Source organism: Euprymna scolopes, chromosome 41 (genome assembly GCF_053919585.1).
Source record: "Euprymna scolopes isolate OS-2025 chromosome 41, ASM5391958v1, whole genome shotgun sequence".
Taxonomy (NCBI): Eukaryota; Metazoa; Mollusca; class Cephalopoda; order Sepiida; family Sepiolidae; genus Euprymna; species Euprymna scolopes.
Window position 1 is genome coordinate 61,963,462 of NC_136522.1, and position 20,988 is coordinate 61,984,449.

The 20,988-nt window shown below is 33.0% G+C and overlaps 1 protein-coding gene across 2 annotated transcripts in view; it reads right to left on the reverse strand.

Moving 5' to 3' along the window:
* Nucleotides 1-20,988, reverse strand: part of LOC145266535 (deubiquitinating protein VCPIP1-like) — a 91,893-nt gene that overhangs the window by 19,138 nt on the left and 51,767 nt on the right. For both annotated transcript variants that reach the window (XM_080122299.1, XM_080122298.1), the window contains 6 exons: nt 20,285-20,443; nt 18,814-18,892; nt 14,652-14,774; nt 7,604-7,737; nt 5,308-5,471; nt 1,172-1,324 (listed from right to left, as the gene is read on the reverse strand). In XM_080122299.1, the coding sequence (XP_079978425.1) occupies nt 1,172-1,324; nt 5,308-5,471; nt 7,604-7,737; nt 14,652-14,774; nt 18,814-18,892; nt 20,285-20,443 (812 nt within the window). The remainder of the gene's footprint in view (nt 1-1,171; nt 1,325-5,307; nt 5,472-7,603; nt 7,738-14,651; nt 14,775-18,813; nt 18,893-20,284; nt 20,444-20,988) is intronic.

Sequence of the window (20,988 nt, forward strand, 5' to 3'; positions counted from 1 at the left end):
TAAAAAACCTTGCCAACGATAAGTGTTAGATGGAATAGATTCTGACCTAAAAAACAGCAATTCTTCCCTCTTAGTCAAAAACATCACACATGGAATATGAGAACGTTATTTATACATGTGTGGGTTCTTATACTAGCACTTCTTTTATAGTTGTTTATTATCATCGTCACTGTTTCGTCTAGTGGTTGCTGTACAAATAAGTTTATTTTCACACAGGAAAGACATAAGGAAACGTTCGCTGCGAGTTTTCTTCAAGGTTTTATTTTGGGGAAAATGAACTCAGGAGAGAGAAAGCTAACTATTTTGTTATTTAGTTAGCTTATTAACTGAAATAAGTGACGCACAGACAGAGACATCACAGTAACATTTCGCACTTTGACTATCAAGGCTTTCTACATTATTAGCCATGTTTCCTTCACATGGCTTCCATGAAGAGACTGATTTGAAAACCTTTTTTACTGCTCTCAGCTCAACAAATGTGATGTTATTCGTCATTGCTCGACTCATAGGTTTGTTTTGTTTATGTCGTTTAGCTTTGAGCTTACATACCAGCCATCCTTGACATAAGCCTGGGAATGATTCAGACTTGCAAATTCGGATTACCATGCACTCAGTGTGACCCTTATAAAAATTCGCACTAGTAAACGTAATCGCTACCAACATAAGATCCCTAGCATATAACAATCTGGTTTTGTTTTGACAGGATTCGAAATCTAGCGGACGAAGATCTCTTCACCCCTGCTTCTTCTTCCTCACAGAAAAGACGTAGACATAGCAAATCTATTTTTGCTCTCTCATTAGTTTCATGGCATATGCTCGACTGTGCTTCGATCTATGGTCTCTCTTTGTAGAACATTTACAGCAAGCACTTGCCTAGCTACAACACCTGCAAACAATTTCCCTTATCTGAGCGTAAAACTAAACATGAATTCCATGATCAAAGTTTCTTTCCTAGAACTGCCCATCTGTGAGACACAATACTGCAGGGTTGCTTCCCAGCTGACTATAACATGGCCATTTTCAAGTCTAATGTAAACAAATTCTTGTTGAGCTGTCCTCTTAAATAAATACACATTACCCATCCATGAAAAAAAAAAAAATACCATCATGATAAATCTAAAACGGATTATTTTTTTAAGAACGCCAAAAATTTGCTGCTGGTCGATCTTACCTTGTGTTCATCTTGGTGCGGCATCTGTTGCTCAGGTTGTTGGTGTTGACTCGCAACTGAACTTACATCCTCCTCTCCAATCGTATTGGTTTCCATGGCTGTCTGTAATAAAATTCTGGCCTTTTCAGAAATCAGATCACGTTGGAGTTCATCCTGAAAAATATTAAAGGAGAAAAAAAATGTATCCATTATAATCACTATTCGTTCTAATGAATTAAGGAAAAAAGTATCCAACCCAAAAGTTTTCTTATCTGGAATAAGTATTTTCAGAAAGAAGCCCATGCAAAATAAAATATGTTCCTGCCAATAACACAGTGAAACGTAGAAGCAAAAAAAAAAAAAAAAGAAAAAAAAAAAGGCTACTGTTATATATTAGGATCTTATGCCAGTTAGTAGCGATTATGTTAACGAGTATGAATTTTGGCAAGGGTCACATCACATCAGTACATGTCAGGATAATCTAGTGGCAAACGAAAATAGACCCAGCTACAGGTGGTATGATTGAAGCGGGTTTCAAAGGTTAGGTCCCTAAACAAAATGTGCTAGAAATGCACGGTTGGATGAGATGACTAAAAAGGATGTAATATATTCAAGGAGAGAAGAAAGAGTCCAGGGTAGTCTTTTGTTGGAAGTTAAGCAAAATGTTTCCCTCTCTGCCAGTTGATATTGCTGTATCAGTATTTCCTTCTGATATATACGACACAATCATGTTGATACAGTTAAGCAACATTGCACCAGGTCAATACTAAAATGGTTGATTATTTAGTAATACCAGGTGCTGTACGTGCTCGGAGCCTGGAGAGAGATGGATGTCACCAAACTATTCTTGCCCAAGGCATGTTGCATGAAATAATGCAGCAACCCCCTCCCATGACTCCAGTGGGTTAAGGGATTCATCCCTCCGTCGATTTCCTACTTAACTAGGTTCTTTACTTCTACTCTTTCAGTCTTCCATAGCATCCCTCAGCTAGAAAACGTGTTATATATTGGGACCCTATGCTACTAAGTGTTCCGTCTGCCTGCTTCCCACCTGACTACAACCCGGATGTCTTCAAGTCCAACGTTAACAAATTCCTAATGAACCGCCCCCTTAAGTAAACACTTCATCAAATCTCCACACTAAAGTACTGTACTTGCAATAACCCTTATCCCTGAGTGGCCTCCGGGCCTTGATAAGTGGTGACCACCATGTAAAAAAAAAAGAAAAAAAAAAGGAAAAGTTAACTAGTGTGGATTTTGGCGAGGGTCACATAAGGATAACCTGGCGACAAACAGAAATAGACCCAGCTGCACGTGGTGTGATTAAAGCGGGTTTCAAAGGTTAGTTCTCTAAACAAAGTATGCTAAAAATGCAGGGTCGAACGAGATGAGTAAAAAGAATGTAATGTATTCAAGGAGAGAACAGAAAGTTCTGTGCTTTTGTTGGAAATTAAGCATACGAGATGCTTCTAACAATGTATGAATCTAAGTGAATGTTGCCTTGAGACTCTGCCCGAACATTGTTGCTCATCCTTAAGACTAAGTTAAGAAATTAAGTAAAGAATTATATAGCCTAGGTAGTTTCCAGACCCTTAAGCAAATTCTCTCAAAATAAATAAAACCCTGAAAACTCAGCAAGTCTGCATTGTGTTTTCATGCATGAGTATTTGTCTTAAATTAAACAGAAGATTAACAACCACAAGCGGATCATGGCTAATCAAGGACAAGAAGGGACTATAAAAGAAAGTGTAATTTTAAATAAGCACCTTGTGTTCTGGATCGCTCACTGGTAAGAGCGAAAATGTGCAAGTATGCGTGTACGAAAATGACAATGTGCAAACTTCTTTTTGTTGCAACATTATAAGGTTTTACTAGTTTGAATTAAGTATTGATGTCAGATAGTTTGTTGTTTAGGTTTGACTTTGAAAAATCTATAATTTTATGTTAGAGCTGGAAGACCCGATGCTGCTTGAGATTTAACGACGAACATTGGTACCTATTTTCATTACACTCATAACACCACGTTTCTTTCTTTTTTCTGACCTAACTGCCTCTCAATTTCACCCTCTAATATAGTCAAAAGAAACTGGAACTTGAAAAACCCTCTGAATTACTGCATTATACATATGGTGTAAAGTTTATTAAAATTGGACATATGTATTTGAAGTTTTAAGGAAGTTCTGTCCCCATAGCTTCCTTAGAAGTACACAGAGATTTGGCACATTGAGGGACACAGATTTGTGAGCACTTCCATTGTTTTCCCTAAAAATTTTTTAATTTCATCCAAATAGAATATACTAGCAGATGTACCCGGCATTGTCAAGTATTAAACATAACATTACATTCCTTTAAAAAAAACAAATAAAAATACAGAAAGAAACTGAGACATGTGCATGTGCGTATTATATTTTTTCTAAACAATTCATTTCTTGTAAATAAAAAAAAATAAAAAAATACTCAAGCTGACATGGAAACCAAAACCTAAAGACAATGAGTCAAGTACGATAACCGTCAGGCCAGCTTTACATGTTCTTAAAGAAGTGTTTTCAAACCTACTTATTCTTAACATAAGGAATCTGTAATGTGAACCATTCGCGCATGCACATTCGTAGAACAGTTAGAAAACAGGTAAAAATCTGATGACCCCCCCCCCCCCCACAAACCAATTTTGACCCCTTAGCAACTCTTTTAGATATATAGATTTGACATTTTAAGAAAGGTTCTGCCTCCATAGCTCTCTGGGGGGGGGGCACTTAGAAATTGAAGGCCACTTTCATAATCTTCTGCAGCAAATTGTACATATTAATAAACTTTTAGTTTTTGCATTTCTTTCTACAAGGAACACAAAGACACTGACATTATGGTTCTTATCCAGAGTTTCCTCTATATTAAAAACAAAAATAAATGAAATGTGAGAAAACAAAAATATCATATTCCAAAAATCAAATAAATTTATCAAGTAGTAGTATTATTATTTTTAAATAAGAAAATTAAATTTTATGAGTATCCGAAAATATGACTGCCTTTCCCATCATTTTGGAGAAAGTGCCAAGAAAACAAAGGGAGATAACTCAACAATTCCTACTTTACTTTATTAGATTGATGTTGTCATGCCATCTATATATATATAAAAGCGAAAATGTATGTATGTATGTATGTATGTATGTACGCTTTTCCTCAATGTCCACAAAAGGCTTCTTTCAGAGAAGCGCTCGCTCGGTTCACAACTTCTTAAAACTTTTATATCATCTATAAATTGTAATATCTCACACTTAACCACGGAGCTCGCCTGTCTATTTAATTTTATTGACTTTCAAACGTTAATTATTCAACATTTCCCCGCATCGGCACGCGTTACATTCGGTTTTCGGTATAAACAAAAAGCGAAACTCGACTCTAATCACTGGCCGAAAGCCAGTGGTCTCTAGAGAGCTAAGTAACGTTTGGTCAATGTCGACTTTGTCATATCAGATGGTAGCTTTCATTTCGAGACGAGACGCTTCCCCTAATAAACAGGGAGCGGGTTTTTAAAAACAAACAAACCGATTTATTGACCTCATTAAAAACTGTCCCGCACAAAATGCTAACTGCTGAATAGCTATCGCCGTCACATCAATCAAAAACGCGCACCTGTTTTTTTTTTCACACTTTACTATTTTCCAACTGCGCGTCAAGGCTTCGTTTTTTTTTTCACGGGCACCTGTTTTTTTTCACACACACCTACAAACACCCGGGCGACGCCGGGTACCCCTCGCTAGTTAATCATATAAAAACAATTTCCTTTATAAAATAAAACTACTTCATCAATTCACATAATTTTTGGAATATGACACTTTTGTTTGGTCACAAGCACATACGTCATACAAATTTTTTCTTTATTTTGTTTTTTTTTAATAAAGGTGGAATTCTGGACAAAACCTTTTTGTTGAACTTTACAATCTGTACAGAATTTGGATTCCAGAGTTCAACAAGACACACCTGAAGAAAGTCGGAAGTTACATCAACTAAAACGTTCTGCAAAAAAACACTCAAGATGAGAACAGTAGTTCAAAATAATACAAATTATCAATCCTCATCTAAAAAAATTCAGAAACGTTATGAACTTTATATGTGCGCAAGAGAATCTGTTGAGAAAACATGATAGAAAACAAACTAACAGAAACAAAATTCCTTCTTTCGGTGTGCATCAAATGACTTGAATCTGTAGGGTTGAGCACAGTCTGAGGAGGAGCATCAGCAGTTAGGCCAACATCTTTAATTTTAGTCAACTCGAGAATCTGATTGACAAGAGAGGTCACAAGAGCTTCAGTGTTGAATTCTCCTGAAACAAAAAGAAGAAACAAATCAACTTATAGCGTAAACATATCTGGTTCTTGTCCAGAATTTCTCCCCAATTAAAAAATAAAGAAAAATCTGTATGATATACGTACCCATGATGAAACAAAGATATCATATTCCAAAAATCACATAAATTAATCAAATAGTTTTATTTTCATAAGAAAGAAAATCATGTTTAAGCGATTAATGCAAAATCCTAGGCATTACAAAATAAATCTTGCAGGTTTGAATCATTGAGTTGCTTTTTGATTTTATTTTTAAATTGGCAGGCAAAACAGTCTCCCTGCAATTACTCATAATATTTGATTTTGTCTTTTAAAAATAAAACTACTTAGTAGTTTTATTTTTTAATAAAGTAAATTTTTATTAGTATCCGAAAAATGACCATCTCGACCGCCACTTTTGAAAAAAAAAAAAAAAAATCTCAAAGACCAAGGAAGATAACTCAGCAATAATTAAAAACTTGCAGGATTTATGTTGAAAATTAGAAAAAAAAACAAAAAAAACAAACTTTTTAGTTAAAACTTATTTCTTGGGGGGTCACACAAATATTTATATTTTTTGTTTTAACTTTTTTCATCCCAAACAACACATACTGCCACTTGGAATGTAAGATGCTACTATTGGAGATTGTATTTAACACAGGACTGTAGGCAGTTCAGCAGCAAGACATTTGTTCACATTGCATTTAAACTTCTGCAGGTTAGTACAGCCAGAGAAGTAGGAAACAGTGAGGGAGTTCCAAAGTCTAGCAATCTGAGGGAAGAAACTATTAGAATAGAAGGCTTTGCAGCATCTGAGGACCTCAACAGTGAAGAGGTGGGATTTTGTTGCTTAGTCATGAGTATGTACCCTCAGTGGGCACAAATGTCGTGAGTTCATCAAAGCACATCCCATTAAATTACTTGTAAAACAAGCACAGGGATACAACACAGGGATGATGGGACAGAAGTTGGAGCTTGGTTGACAGTGCAGATTTGAGATTCTTTTTTGTACCGAGTTAGAGACTAGTGGTAGATTGATCAGTCCAGGTATGACAAAAATACTCCATACATGAGCAAATAATAGCTTTGTAAATATATAAGATACTCTCTAATGTGAGTAATTTTCTAGCACAGTAAAGGGAGCCCACTTTCTTTGCAATGCCCTCAGTGTATTTATTCCAGTTTATGCTAAGCCGAGGAGTTTGAAAGATGATCTCTCAGGTAGAGTTTTATGAGTCATGACTATTGGTGGTTGAGAAGGCTTCTTGTCATTGTTAAACTGAATGTTAAACCGAGGAGTTTAGTGGTTTTGAAGATGTTTATAGAGGAAACAGATATTATGGTGATAGCTATACAGATATACCTAGTCTAAGGGGCTTGAGAGGAATGAAAGTTAAAAAAAAAAGCTAACGATTTTTAGTTAATAATTTATTTATATATATATTTAATTAAATTATTAGTATTATTTTCTTCAACATGAGCGTGTCTAAGCTTAATATGTTAGACGCAGTCTTTGAACATAACACGATACGTGCAAAGCCGTTGCTTGTAACAAGACCCGCTTAATTATCAAATGTCATTTTTTTTATCGTATTGAGTAGTTTATTCAAATGCAATTCAGATAATTGGGCCTCGCATCAGTGACGGGCCCAATAAGCGGACAAGCTGTAGAGTGAAAGGCCCTGAAACGGTGCATATTCTCTCCTGACAACCCAATATCTGGAGGATGCTATGAAATACACTTCAAAAAACATAATTATTTACAAGTCTACGAGTGAATAATGAATAAGAAATGAAATAACCCCCCCCCCAAAAAAAAAAAATGATAAATACAATTCTATACAAGTCTACAAAAAAAAAAAAAAACTAAGAAGAAGAAGGCCCTGATACAACAGCTTATCTTCCTTGACAACTGACATTAAGTGCAAGCCGAAATGGATTACTTCACAAGTGAAAACAGCTGATAAACACCATTATATAAAAAAAAGCCTATAAGGTAAGCTGTTTCTTTCAAAACATGACATCTTCTGTTATTCGCTTGCTTCATGGCGAGTTTCTGCTACTGTTTTGCTAGTAATTTTTATCCTTTATATCCTCTTGAAGTGATGCGAATGTTTGTGTTTTGTCATACCTGGGAAATATTGCTGCACAAGTTGCTGTCCAATTTCAAATGCATTACTGTTCAATGATGAATCACTTTCATTTTCAAACCAAAGCACTTCCACTTTATGATTCTGAGTCTTCCATTTCAAAATCAGTGGCAATCTGAAAAGAGAAATGTATCCATTAGTTTGACTTTTTTCTTACATATAAAGTTAAGTATGTGTGAATGTTTTTACATCTATAAAGTTAAGTATGTGTGAATGTTTATATATTTATATATAAAATTAAGTATGTGTGAATGTTTATATATTTATATATAAAATTAAGTATGTGTGAATGTTTATATATCTATAAAGTTAAGTATGTGTGAATGTTTATATATCTATATATAAAATTAAGTATGTGTGAATGTTTATATATCTATAAAGTATGTGTGAATGTTTATATATCTATATATAAAGTATGTGTGAATGTTTATATATCTATATATATAAAGTTAAATATGTGTAAATGTTTATATATATATATATATATATATATATATATATATATATAAAGTTAAGTATGTGTGCATACGTAAATACCCCTAACAAACCTGACAAGCACCAAAATCCCATCTCTTCACTGCTGAGATCCCTGGAGCCCTCTACTTAAATAGATCATTCTCTTAAACTGCTAGACTTTGGAATTCCCCTCCCAATCCCCTGCTTTCCTGACATGCAGAAGTTCAAATGTAATGTTAACAAACATCTCACTGTTAAACACCCCTGCACAGTATCTCTGCAAATCTGCCCCATATAGTAGCCCCTTATGACTTAGTGGCACTGTGCCTTGTTTGGGGTGAAAAAAATAGTAAAAAAGATGCTAATAAACCTCTATAGAAAAATAAGTATGTGTGTGTATATATATATATATATATATATATACACACATTCTACTATAGCTATATATATATATATATATATATATATATATATATATATACACATTCTACTATAGCTATATATATATATATATATATATATATATATATATATATATACACATTCTACTATAGCTATATATATATATATATATATATATATATATATATACACATTCTACTATAGCTATATATATATATATATATATATATATATATATATATATATATATACACATTCTACTATAGCTATATATATATATATATATATATATATATATATATATACACATTCTACTATAGCTATATATATATATATATATATATATATATATATATATACACATTCTACTATAGCTATATATATATATATATATATATATATATATATATATATATATATATATACACATTCTACTATAGCTATATATATATATATATATATATATACACATTCTACTATAGCTATATATATATATATATATATATATATATATACACATTCTACTATAGCTATATATATATATATATATATATATACACATTCTACTATAGCTATATATATATATATATATATATATACACATTCTACTATAGCTATATATATATATATATATATATATATATATATACACATTCTACTATAGCTATATATATATATATATATATATATATATATATACACATTCTACTATAGCTATATATATATATATATATATATATATATATATATATATATATATATATACTAGCAATCGGTGCCCGGCGTTGCCCAGGTGTTTTGAGGTTAATGCTGAGAAAAAAAAAAACGGTCAATTTTTTAAAACTTTGACCCCTATTATGACCTCTTAACATTTATTGTTTAGGGATCAAGTAAAGTTAATAAGTTAGATCCATGTCCAAGGAATCTATATCTAAAATATCAAGTGTTTACTGTTTAGACCCAGAATTGTAGGAGGAGTTTGGTAGAGTTCTCAAAGGTCAAATCGTTGAATATTGACCACTTAATCGCCAAATTTCTGTCGAAAACCTATCACATCGATTTTCCCAAATCGCGAATTTGGCCCTTTTTTTAAAGCAGTTTGGCCTTCAAAATTTCTGTTTGGCCTTTTTCTTCACCGATGAAATCTGGAGACGCAACGGGAATTTTCGGCAAAAAAATGTTGTTACTATGCACATCTATGTAATGAAATACAATTTGTGGCAAAATTTCAGGAAAAACTAATGGATGGTTATCTCGCAATAGTCCGGACAATTCGCTAAATTATCTCGTCAAAACCATAAATCTCGAATTTTTGTGCATTTTTTTTTTGGGGGGGGGGGGGCTAATTTGGCATAATAGTGTCCATTTAATAGTATTTTCTTGTAAAAATAAAAAAATAAGGAAAATTACCAAAAAAAACAAACAAGAACAACAAAAGTGTGCCGTATTTTTAAAAGTTTTATTGCGTTGTTTTTATTTGCTTTTTTTATTTCATCGGTGAAGAAAATGGCCAAACAGAAATTTTGAAGGCCAAACTGCTTAAAAAAAAAGGCCAAATTCGCGAAATTTGGCCTTCAAAATTTCTGTTTGGCCATTTTCTTCACCGATGAAATAAAAAAAGCAAATAAAAATAACGCATTAAAACTTTTAAAAATACGGCACACTTTTGTTGTTCTTGTTTGTTTTTTTGGTAATTTTCCTTATTTTTTTATTTTTTCAAGATAATACTATTAAATGGACACTATTATGCTAAATTAGCCCCCCCCCCCAAAAAAATGCACAAAAAAACGAGTGAACGCGCGTATTTTTTTTTTTTAGTTTAGTTTCATAATGGCGGCCGTGGTGTCGGAGGTTCGATTGTTAGATTGTAAGTTAGTTTCGTATTTTTTTAAGTTGTAAATCGCAAGTTAGAAAAAAATTAAACCCTTCCAAGATGGACAATAAATAAGACCAAAATATTTTATGGTAAAGTTAAGAGCGTAAGAACTATACTTTTTTAGGAGATGTGATTATTGGATTAACCAATCAGAAATCGTCTGTGGCACACACATCTCTGTTTTTATAGATATACTAGCAATCGGTGCCCGGCGTTGCCCAGGTGTTTTGAGGTTAATGCTGAGAAAAAAAAAAAAACGGTCAATTTTTTAAAACTTTGACCCCTATTATGACCTCTTAACATTTATTGTTTAGGGATCAAGTAAAGTTAATAAGTTAGATCCATGTCCAAGGAATCTATATCTAAAATATCAAGTGTTTACTGTTTAGACCCAGAATTGTAGGAGGAGTTAGGTAGAGTTCTCAAAGGTCAAATCGTTGAATATTGACCACTTAATCGCCAAATTTCTGTCGAAAACCTATCACATCGATTTTCCCAAATCGCGAATTTGGCCCTTTTTTAAAGCAGTTTGGCCTTCAAAATTTCTGTTTGGCCTTTTTCTTCACCGATGTAATCTGGAGACGCAACGGGAATTTTCGGCAAAAAAATGTTGTTACTATGCACATCTATGTAATGAAATACAATTTGTGGCAAAATTTCAGGAAAAACTAATGGATGGTTATCTCGCAATAGTCCGGACAATTCGCTAAATTATCTCGTCAAAACCATAAATCTCGAATTTTAGTGCATTTTTTTTTGGGGGGGGGGGCTAATTTGGCATAATAGTGTCCATTTAATAGTATTTTCTTGTAAAAATAAAAAAATAAGGAAAATTACCAAAAAAAACAAACAAGAACAACAAAAGTGTGCCGTATTTTTAAAAGTTTTATTGCGTTGTTTTTATTTGCTTTTTTTATTTCATCGGTGAAGAAAATGGCCAAACAGAAATTTTGAAGGCCAAACTGCTTAAAAAAAAAGGCCAAATTCGCGAAATTTGGCCTTCAAAATTTCTGTTTGGCCATTTTCTTCACCGATGAAATAAAAAAAGCAAATAAAAATAACGCATTAAAACTTTTAAAAATACGGCACACTTTTGTTGTTCTTGTTTGTTTTTTTGGTAATTTTCCTTATTTTTTTATTTTTTCAAGATAATACTATTAAATGGACACTATTATGCTAAATTAGCCCCCCCCCAAAAAAAAATGCACAAAAAAACGAGTGAACGCGCGTATTTTTTTTTTTTAGTTTAGTTTCATAATGGCGGCCGTGGTGTCGGAGGTTCGATTGTTAGATTGTAAGTTAGTTTCGTATTTTTTTAAGTTGTAAATCGCAAGTTAGAAAAAAATTAAACCCTTCCAAGATGGACAATAAATAAGACCAAAATATTTTATGGTAAAGTTAAGAGCGTAAGAACTATACTTTTTTAGGAGATGTGATTATTGGATTAACCAATCAGAAATCGTCTGTGGCACACACATCTCTGTTTTTATAGATATACTAGCAATCGGTGCCCGGCGTTGCCCAGGTGTTTTGAGGTTAATGCTGAGAAAAAAAAAAAAACGGTCAATTTTTTAAAACTTTGACCCCTATTATGACCTCTTAACATTTATTGTTTAGGGATCAAGTAAAGTTAATAAGTTAGATCCATGTCCAAGGAATCTATATCTAAAATATCAAGTGTTTACTGTTTAGACCCAGAATTGTAGGAGGAGTTTGGTAGAGTTCTCAAAGGTCAAATCGTTGAATATTGACCACTTAATCGCCAAATTTCTGTCGAAAACCTATCACATCGATTTTCCCAAATCGCGAATTTGGCCCTTTTTTAAAGCAGTTTGGCCTTCAAAATTTCTGTTTGGCCTTTTTCTTCACCGATGAAATCTGGAGACGCAACGGGAATTTTCGGCAAAAAAATGTTGTTACTATGCACATCTATGTAATGAAATACAATTTGTGGCAAAATTTCAGGAAAAACTAATGGATGGTTATCTCGCAATAGTCCGGACAATTCGCTAAATTATCTCGTCAAAACCTTAAATCTCGAATTTTTGTGCATTTTTTTTTTGGGGGGGGCTAATTTGGCATAATAGTGTCCATTTAATAGTATTTTCTTGTAAAAATAAAAAAATAAGGAAAATTACCAAAAAAAACAAACAAGAACAACAAAAGTGTGCCGTATTTTTAAAAGTTTTATTGCGTTGTTTTTATTTGCTTTTTTTATTTCATCGGTGAAGAAAATGGCCAAACAGAAATTTTGAAGGCCAAACTGCTTAAAAAAAGGCCAAATTCGCGAAATTTGGCCTTCAAAATTTCTGTTTGGCCATTTTCTTCACCGATGAAATAAAAAAAGCAAATAAAAATAACGCATTAAAACTTTTAAAAATACGGCACACTTTTGTTGTTCTTGTTTGTTTTTTTGGTAATTTTCCTTATTTTTTTATTTTTTCAAGATAATACTATTAAATGGACACTATTATGCTAAATTAGCCCCCCCCCCAAAAAAAAATGCACAAAAAAACGAGTGAACGCGCGTATTTTTTTTTTTTAGTTTAGTTTCATAATGGCGGCCGTGGTGTCGGAGGTTCGATTGTTAGATTGTAAGTTAGTTTCGTATTTTTTTAAGTTGTAAATCGCAAGTTAGAAAAAAATTAAACCCTTCCAAGATGGACAATAAATAAGACCAAAATATTTTATGGTAAAGTTAAGAGCGTAAGAACTATACTTTTTTAGGAGATGTGATTATTGGATTAACCAATCAGAAATCGTCTGTGGCACACACATCTCTGTTTTTATATAGATATAGATATATATATATCTATATCTATAGAATTCACTCCTAAACTAATAAACAGATCATTATGAAATTTGGAACACAACTGCTAGGTATAAAGGTTATATTCAATTTAACTTAGTTTTTTTTACCAATGGGGTACAAAGTGAGTGAAAGACCTTCATGAAATTCTGATTCTTGTGAACTTTTTAATAATCAATAAATATTTACAAAATTTTACTTTCTTTCAAGTATTTTTTTTTTTTTTGAAGGGGTTGGGGTATAATATGGGTACAACCTTTCTCTTGAAAATTCAAATCTATCAGATTTGAATCGAAATTCATCCAACCTTAAATTTTAAACATTTTCTAAAATCAAAAATCATGTAACGCATTTGGATCAAAATTGAAATATAGATTCTAGGAATAAGGTTTAGCATCATTATAAGTTGATTTTACTCCTTTTAATCAGACATAAAATTGGTGCAAAACTTTTCTGCTTAGTATTAGTTGAATTATTCGGACAGCTGCATTCACACAATGTTTTGGCCGATAAAACCTCTGACTTTCTTCACTTGATAAAAATTCAATTGTAAGCTACACGCTTCTGATAGTTGATGGTTCAATCTTCAGTGAGAGCAACACTCAAAATACAATTGCAAATTACTTAGGACATCTATCCAGTCATGGCTGACGAAACAAGAGCATGCTAGCTCCGTGAAGTAAATAGAAAGTCCCGTTCAGAATTTCATCCAAATTCCCAACTTCAACAGAAAAATTCCAGAATTCAACAATATACACCTAAAGAAGGTCAGAGGTTACATCGACCAAAACATTATGAAAATGACACTCAGGATGAGAACAGTAGTCCGAATATTCTAAATAATACAAATAATCTATCATCATCTCAAAAATTCAGAAATATAATGTCATGTTCAAGAAATTTATTTAAAATACAAAAGCAAATTACTTAGGACTTCTACTCAGTCGTTGTTGATGGAATGAGAGCATGCTGCCTTTGTAGATTAAATAAAGGGTTCCATCAAAATTCTGTGTGGATTCCCGAGTTCAACAGAAAGATTCTAGAGTTTGACATGATACTTCTGAAGAAGGTCAGATGTTACATCAGCCGAAATGTTATGTGAATAACACCCACGATGAGAACATTAGTCTGAATAATCCAAATAATATAAATTATCAATCCTCATAGCAAAAATTCAGAGATATAATGTCCTGTTCAAGGAATTTATTTTACCGATTCTGAAATTGGTATTCTTCTAATTAAGTATAAATCAAATATTCATTTAAAACTCCTTTACAAATGAAACAAAAATACCATAGCTATTATGACTAAATATTTTTTAAAACTCCTTTACAAATGAAACAAAAATACCATAGCTATTATTATTAAATATTTTTTAAAACTCCTTTACAAATGAAACAAAAATATCTTTATGCATTGATGAAAAATAAAAAAAAAAATCATTCGAAATTAATTATTTTTTGAGAAAAAAAATGACAAAACTTACACTCGTGGTAAATTGTTATAAAAGACTCCGTTCCAATAATATTTGTTGCCATGGTAATTTTTCACCAAGTCTCCATTTCGGTAACAGATCTTGCCGCCGTCCTTCACCAAACGCAACCGATTGCTGAAAAGTGGTTGAAATCATTTTATCTCCAATCATAAAAATGGCAATTTTTATTTCATAATCATTCAACAAACATTGTTTACCTCTTTTTGTCTGGTAAAAAAAAGTGTAGTATCTGTTCTGATATTTCACTTCATCTTTTCTGTCCTCAGCTAGCGAGCGAGCAATCCTTCAAGACTGAGGTAATTTTTATTTTTGTTCAAATTCAGAGTGACCCTTTTCTGGGGAGCAGGATTATCTTCACAATAATGTTGTATACAGGTTGTATATAACGTGCATGTAAATATTTATGTTCGCTTGTGATATTCTCTTGTGTGTTGAGTGTATGTATGCATCATTACATGTGATCATCTAGTGCAGTGGTTACCAACATTTTTCTTCACCCATGCACCTCTTTTCCTTTCTTTTTTTCTTAGTGGTCACTCTAATAACTATCAATCATCAAACAATATTCTATTTTTCACTAATAAAAATTTTGTGGTTTTAATAAACAAATGATATATAATTAAGCTTTATTTTTAAATGAAAACTAATTTTTTTCTTTTTTTTATTGCTTTCAAGGTAATTTTATGGAAATTTTTTAAATCTAGAAAATACATTCAAATTCGTTTGAATGTCTACTTTGTTATGAAAAGGGACAGACCCCTGTAAGAAAGCAAATTAGATACGTTTGAAAATGATATTAGGAAAAGACCCAGTAGGCAAGTGTCAAAGGATAACAGATATTTAATTAAGGAATGCAGTCGATTGTTCATTCTTTTAAAAATAACTGGATATTAAATATGTCAGTTAAAAGAATGGACAACACGAGTTTAGAAATAATGATTAACAAAATAGATTAAAAATGATACAATTCAATTTAGGAATTTCTTTGTTACTAGAGGCGTGTAGATGCATGTGCAAGTGTACGTGTAATTTGGAACATGAGGGAGTCACATTGTTCACCATGCTTCTGATTTCATCAAGAAAGGAGATTTCCAATATATGGAGACAGGGTTCCAAGTTAAGAGATAGTCACAGACACAGTCAAAGAGCGATTTAATTAGAGTCAGAGTCGGAGCTGATGCCCTCTTGGAGGCGAGAGGTGGGGAAAGAGGAGACCATGTAGTCGTAAAGGCTTGAATCCCTGACTATCATCAATCAACCAGCTGGTATGAATAAAGTATCATCTAATATTTGTAAACTTGTCTCGTCATCGTTGTCGTCGTTCCCCCAAAAAGAAAAGGTAAATGTGTTTTGTTTATCATCTTGTAAACAAACTTTGTATAACTCCCCTCAAAGTATTATGTGTCCGCCTCCGCAATCATTAAGTAATGTATCTCTCCCCTCTATATGGGTTAAAAGAACTGTACCCATCATATCTATCAGCTCTGTTATAAAATGTATTCCATCATCTATCAACAGAAGAATCATCAGTCGTGGTGGTGATATAAACAGTTATAAATGCTATTATCGTCGTCTGTATATGTTGTCTCAGTATGAACCCCCGCTGCATAACATACTCCAGCTTTTTTTCATTTCATCAAAATTAAAACAGAAATTAAATTTTTAATAATAAAAAAACCATTATGAGTCGGTTTTCTTCACAGACCACCAAAATATCATTGTGGACCTCCAATTTGTTATATTTTGCCTGTGGATCCCCAAAAATATTCCATGGACCCCTAAGGTACGTGTGGACCCTGGTTGAGAAGCCCTGGTCTAGTGTGTATAGTGTTCATCGTGGGTGTGTGTGTGTATGTGTGACTATATACACATATACATTACACATATTGATACAATTCTCACGGGACATATAACAGTTTATAAACAGTTCCTTATGGGATGAATAAACATCTTTGTCTGTTTGGCACCAGACAAAGGAAGAACATACCTTTTTGTAGTCACAAGACATTAACATATCGTTCTGGATATGTTACTGAAAATGCAAACCATTTTCTCTTTTGAAAACTCAAGACAAACAAATCATATTTCACACACTTAACAGTTATTCATGGTTACAATTTCTTTTGTTCTTGGAGTGCACCTCGTTTCTTTTTAGTGATTACATCCTGCTGACTACCCAGCCGAATGCTTCCATGACTGTCGATTCCAACTGTTCTCCGACTAACTTTTGTATAACTATGTATGTCATTATCTGCCACGTAGCACAAAGAATCAGTCACCTGATCTTTGTCACATAACCAATTCTTTTGTTATTGTTAACTAAATTCTATTTTATCAAGTTAAAATTCCTAATACATATGTAGCTGACATTCAATTTTCTCAAATTCCAAATGTCTCAAACTAATTGTTTTATTTCCTAACATTCCTTTTTATTATCAAAATATTTTCTCTAAATGTTTTCTATTTCATAACATCTAGATTTCGATAACAATAATAATAGCCTTGGTCACTTGGCGATGCCCAGCAGTGCTAACACATAAGAAAAAAAAACAGACATTAAGTTTAGCTCTATCCTCGTGGGAAGTGAGTAGATAGGGACTCCCTTTTGGAGGAAATGTTTACTTTAAAAGAAACACACCTTTCACTCTTTTTGGGGAAAATGGACGATGTCACATATAAAGGATACATAATTACTGAGGTGAATAAATGCAGTCATGTAATGATGTAAGTCCTGCTGGCGGAAAATATTTGTTTTTTTGTTAAGAATTCCTACTTATAATAAAAAACAAATAAAAAAAAAATCTGTACGACGTACATACTCATACATATATACACGGTGGAATGATAAAGTTGTCGCCCTAAAGAAAACAACACTACAGTTTTATTTTAAAAATTTTAATGAAAAAAAATCAATTCAGGTAACGTGATTATGCAGTAAAGCTGACATATATTCAATGTAGCCACCTTCAGCCTCAATCACTGCCTCGATATGGGTCAAAAACTAGGAGCATGCTTTTTTCACAAGTGCCGGCAGGAGATCAGCGAATACTCAGCGGATTGCGGTGATCAGGCTGGGGTTGGTGTTGTGAGAGGTCACATTGGTGATTTTCTCGATATATGAACAACCGAAGTAGTCCAGCGGGCTCAAGTCGGGGAAGAAGGGGGAACAGTGAGAGAAGGGTACAAAGTCATAGCACTTCTTCGGAAGTGAAGCCTGGGTCTCTTTGGACTTGTGCGCCAGCACCAAATCCTGCTGCCACACCCAGGCTTTGCCAGCGGCCATCTAATTGCACAAGGGGATTACCACACTCTTCAGCACATCCAGGTACACTTGCAAGCCAACTTCGAAGATGCGAGGTGGAATGATATGGCCCTCACTTTAAACCACACCAAAGACCATAAACATGGTCAGAAACTTTGTTTTCATCACCCTGGCCACATCCCTATTATTCATGGCAATCCAGCGATGCATTTTAAGGATGCTGGCAATATTCCTGTTGTCATAACTTGGATCGGTAAAGAGCAGGAGTTGTACAGCATCTCCAATCTCGCTTGTTGAACATTGTGTTACTTTCAGACATCATAGAAAGCTCCTATCGCTCTTGGGACTTGTACGCAACTGGCAAACTAGTAGATGGTCTGCAATAAAAGAAGAAAACAGTTTTTATCAAATCGAAATGCAATCAGTCGTCTTTTGTAGGGTGACAACTTTATCATTCCGTCCTGTACATACGTGACCAAAAAAAAATATCATATTGCAAAAAAAAAAAAATCACATAAATTGATCAAGTATTTTAATTTTTAAATAAAAAAAATCAAATTTTATAAGTGACTGTTTCATTCACCATTTTGAAAACATTTAAAGTTTTGTAATCAGCCTTTGTTTAAAAATTGACTGATGATTTCTTTTAAAATAGGAAATTTTAATGTTTTGCTGTTAATACCTTTCTATCCGTTTTCACTTGATTAATTTACTTGATTTTTGGAATATGATATTTTCATTTTGTCATGAGCATGTACAGCAGACAAATTTTACTTCATTTTCGTTTTTTAATATCAGCTAAATTCTGGACAAGAACTGAAAGGCTAAGCGTGTTCAACGCATACAATGTTATCAAAAAGGGTGAAAATTACAGATTGAAAAGAGACTTACACGTTACAGAATTCACATCGAACTAAATCTCTATTGTCTGCATTCGGCAGCAGGTACTCTTTATAAGAAGAAAGGAGAACTGAAAGAAAAACAAACAAAATCTAAAATGATTTTCAAATGCAAAAGAAGTTCACTTAAAGTCAAAAGATTTTTTTAATGGCAATCGCTCCAGGCAAGGCATGAAGCCACTTTATGCAAAGAGCTAATAAAAACAAAGAATGGTCATCGAAAAGACGGGAGACGCATACTGACCTTAATTTTTAAAAGAACGCGGTCATAGGTAGGAGGAAAACAGTCAGCAGAAAGAGAGCTATACAAGCGCATGGTTCTTGGAAAGAAGCTGCTGGAATAGGAAGCCATATTACAAAGAGGTATCATCATCATTATCATCATCATATTTGGTTTAAAGTCCATTTTACATGCTGACATATGTTGGACAGCTTTTAGAAATTGACTTCCAAATCAACCTATCTCTGAACAGGTCTTTATGTATCTCTCTTTCTAGCAAGTCCATCTTTATCACTTCCTTCCATGCTTTCCTTTGTTTTCTCCTGTGAGCTGAACCTCAACTCGTCTATATCTACTAACCCAAGAATATCCATTCTTTCAACATGGGCATACAAATAAAGTGTCCGGTTTTGCATGCATTTCCACATACTGTCCAGATTTAATCTTCTTCTGAGGTCATCAGATCTAAGCATGTTTTTAAGTCTAATCCTGACCCTAACTCATCATATTTCTCTCCATGCAATGCATCTCCTCAACCTTCACTGACCAGGTTTCATTTTTGTGCAGCATCAGACATATATATATATATACACACACACATATATATATATATATATATATATATATATATATATATATATATATATATATATATTGTTAGTATCCGTCAGTCTTGAAAACTATGGGGTTGCACCTGTAGAGGTGGTTGAACATCATTTTCTGTGGCTAAGTAAGCTAATCTTAGATCTACATTGTCGGTTGCAGACATTGTAGATGAAGGTTGGTGTGCCATGTTGGTAATCTGTTGAATTCTGTTAACTGGCCTTTCTAAATAGTCTATATATATATATATATATATATATATATATATATATATATATATACACACAATTTGGAAGTTGATAAAAAAAAAAAAAATGGGTCAAGTATACAAACATTTTGTGAAAAGTTAGGTACGATTGCATGTTGACTCAGACAAATAACTTCCTACTAAGAAAGTGGCCCACACTAAACGGTGTAATCTCTACTGAATGACCCACTATATTATGTTTTATCCACTCACTGATATATTACGTTCCAGCAAGTTTAGATGGTCATTTACATTATGGATAAAATAGTGGAAAATGTTATTCCGACAGCTGACGTGCGTTTTCCGGTTTATTGTTACTGATATCTTCTGCAGTTGGAGGAAGATGGATTCTGGCTGGTGTAAATAAAAATCAAACTAGTTTTTTTTACTTACCATTTTCAAGTTGGGTGTAAGCGTCGCTTTCCGCGATCCAATCTTGTGGCGTATCTACGTTGTTTAGACATTGACAATTAAGGCAGTGATAAAGTTGATTCCGTTGAATGAGTTCTTTACAAACATTCATCACAGTGTCTGGCTTCATATTATCAACAACTGAGGAGGAACAAGAAGAGTTACATTAGGTTTCAAAGTTTTTTTAGATAAGGATGAATTATTTGGATTCTTTGAACTACTATTCTCATCTTAGGCAGGGCTTTACGTTGCGAGTAAAACAGTCGCGCTTGTGCTTGTCTTTTGGCAGTTGTATTCCTTTCACCGACAATCTTCCAAAGTTCATTACTGAATGAAAAATATCTTTTCAACCTTAATTTGTTTTTGTTTTTTTAATAAAAAAGGCAAAGTGAAATTATTTAAACAATAAAAAGTCTAATAGAACAATATATGTTTTTTTAACGAAAACAGTTTGAAAACATCTGAAGAAATTCAGAATTTTTATACCTTCAAATCTTAACATAAAATTCAGTGCATATTTAGAATGTTTTATTTAAAAAAAAAATACAGAAAAAGCTTTTATGAACATATTTACCACAGAACGAAGACATCGTATTCCAAAAATCATATAGGTTTGGCTAGTAACTTTTCTATTTGGTTAGTAAACAAAAACATTTAGTTGTCAAAAGTCAGCTAAAGATACATTT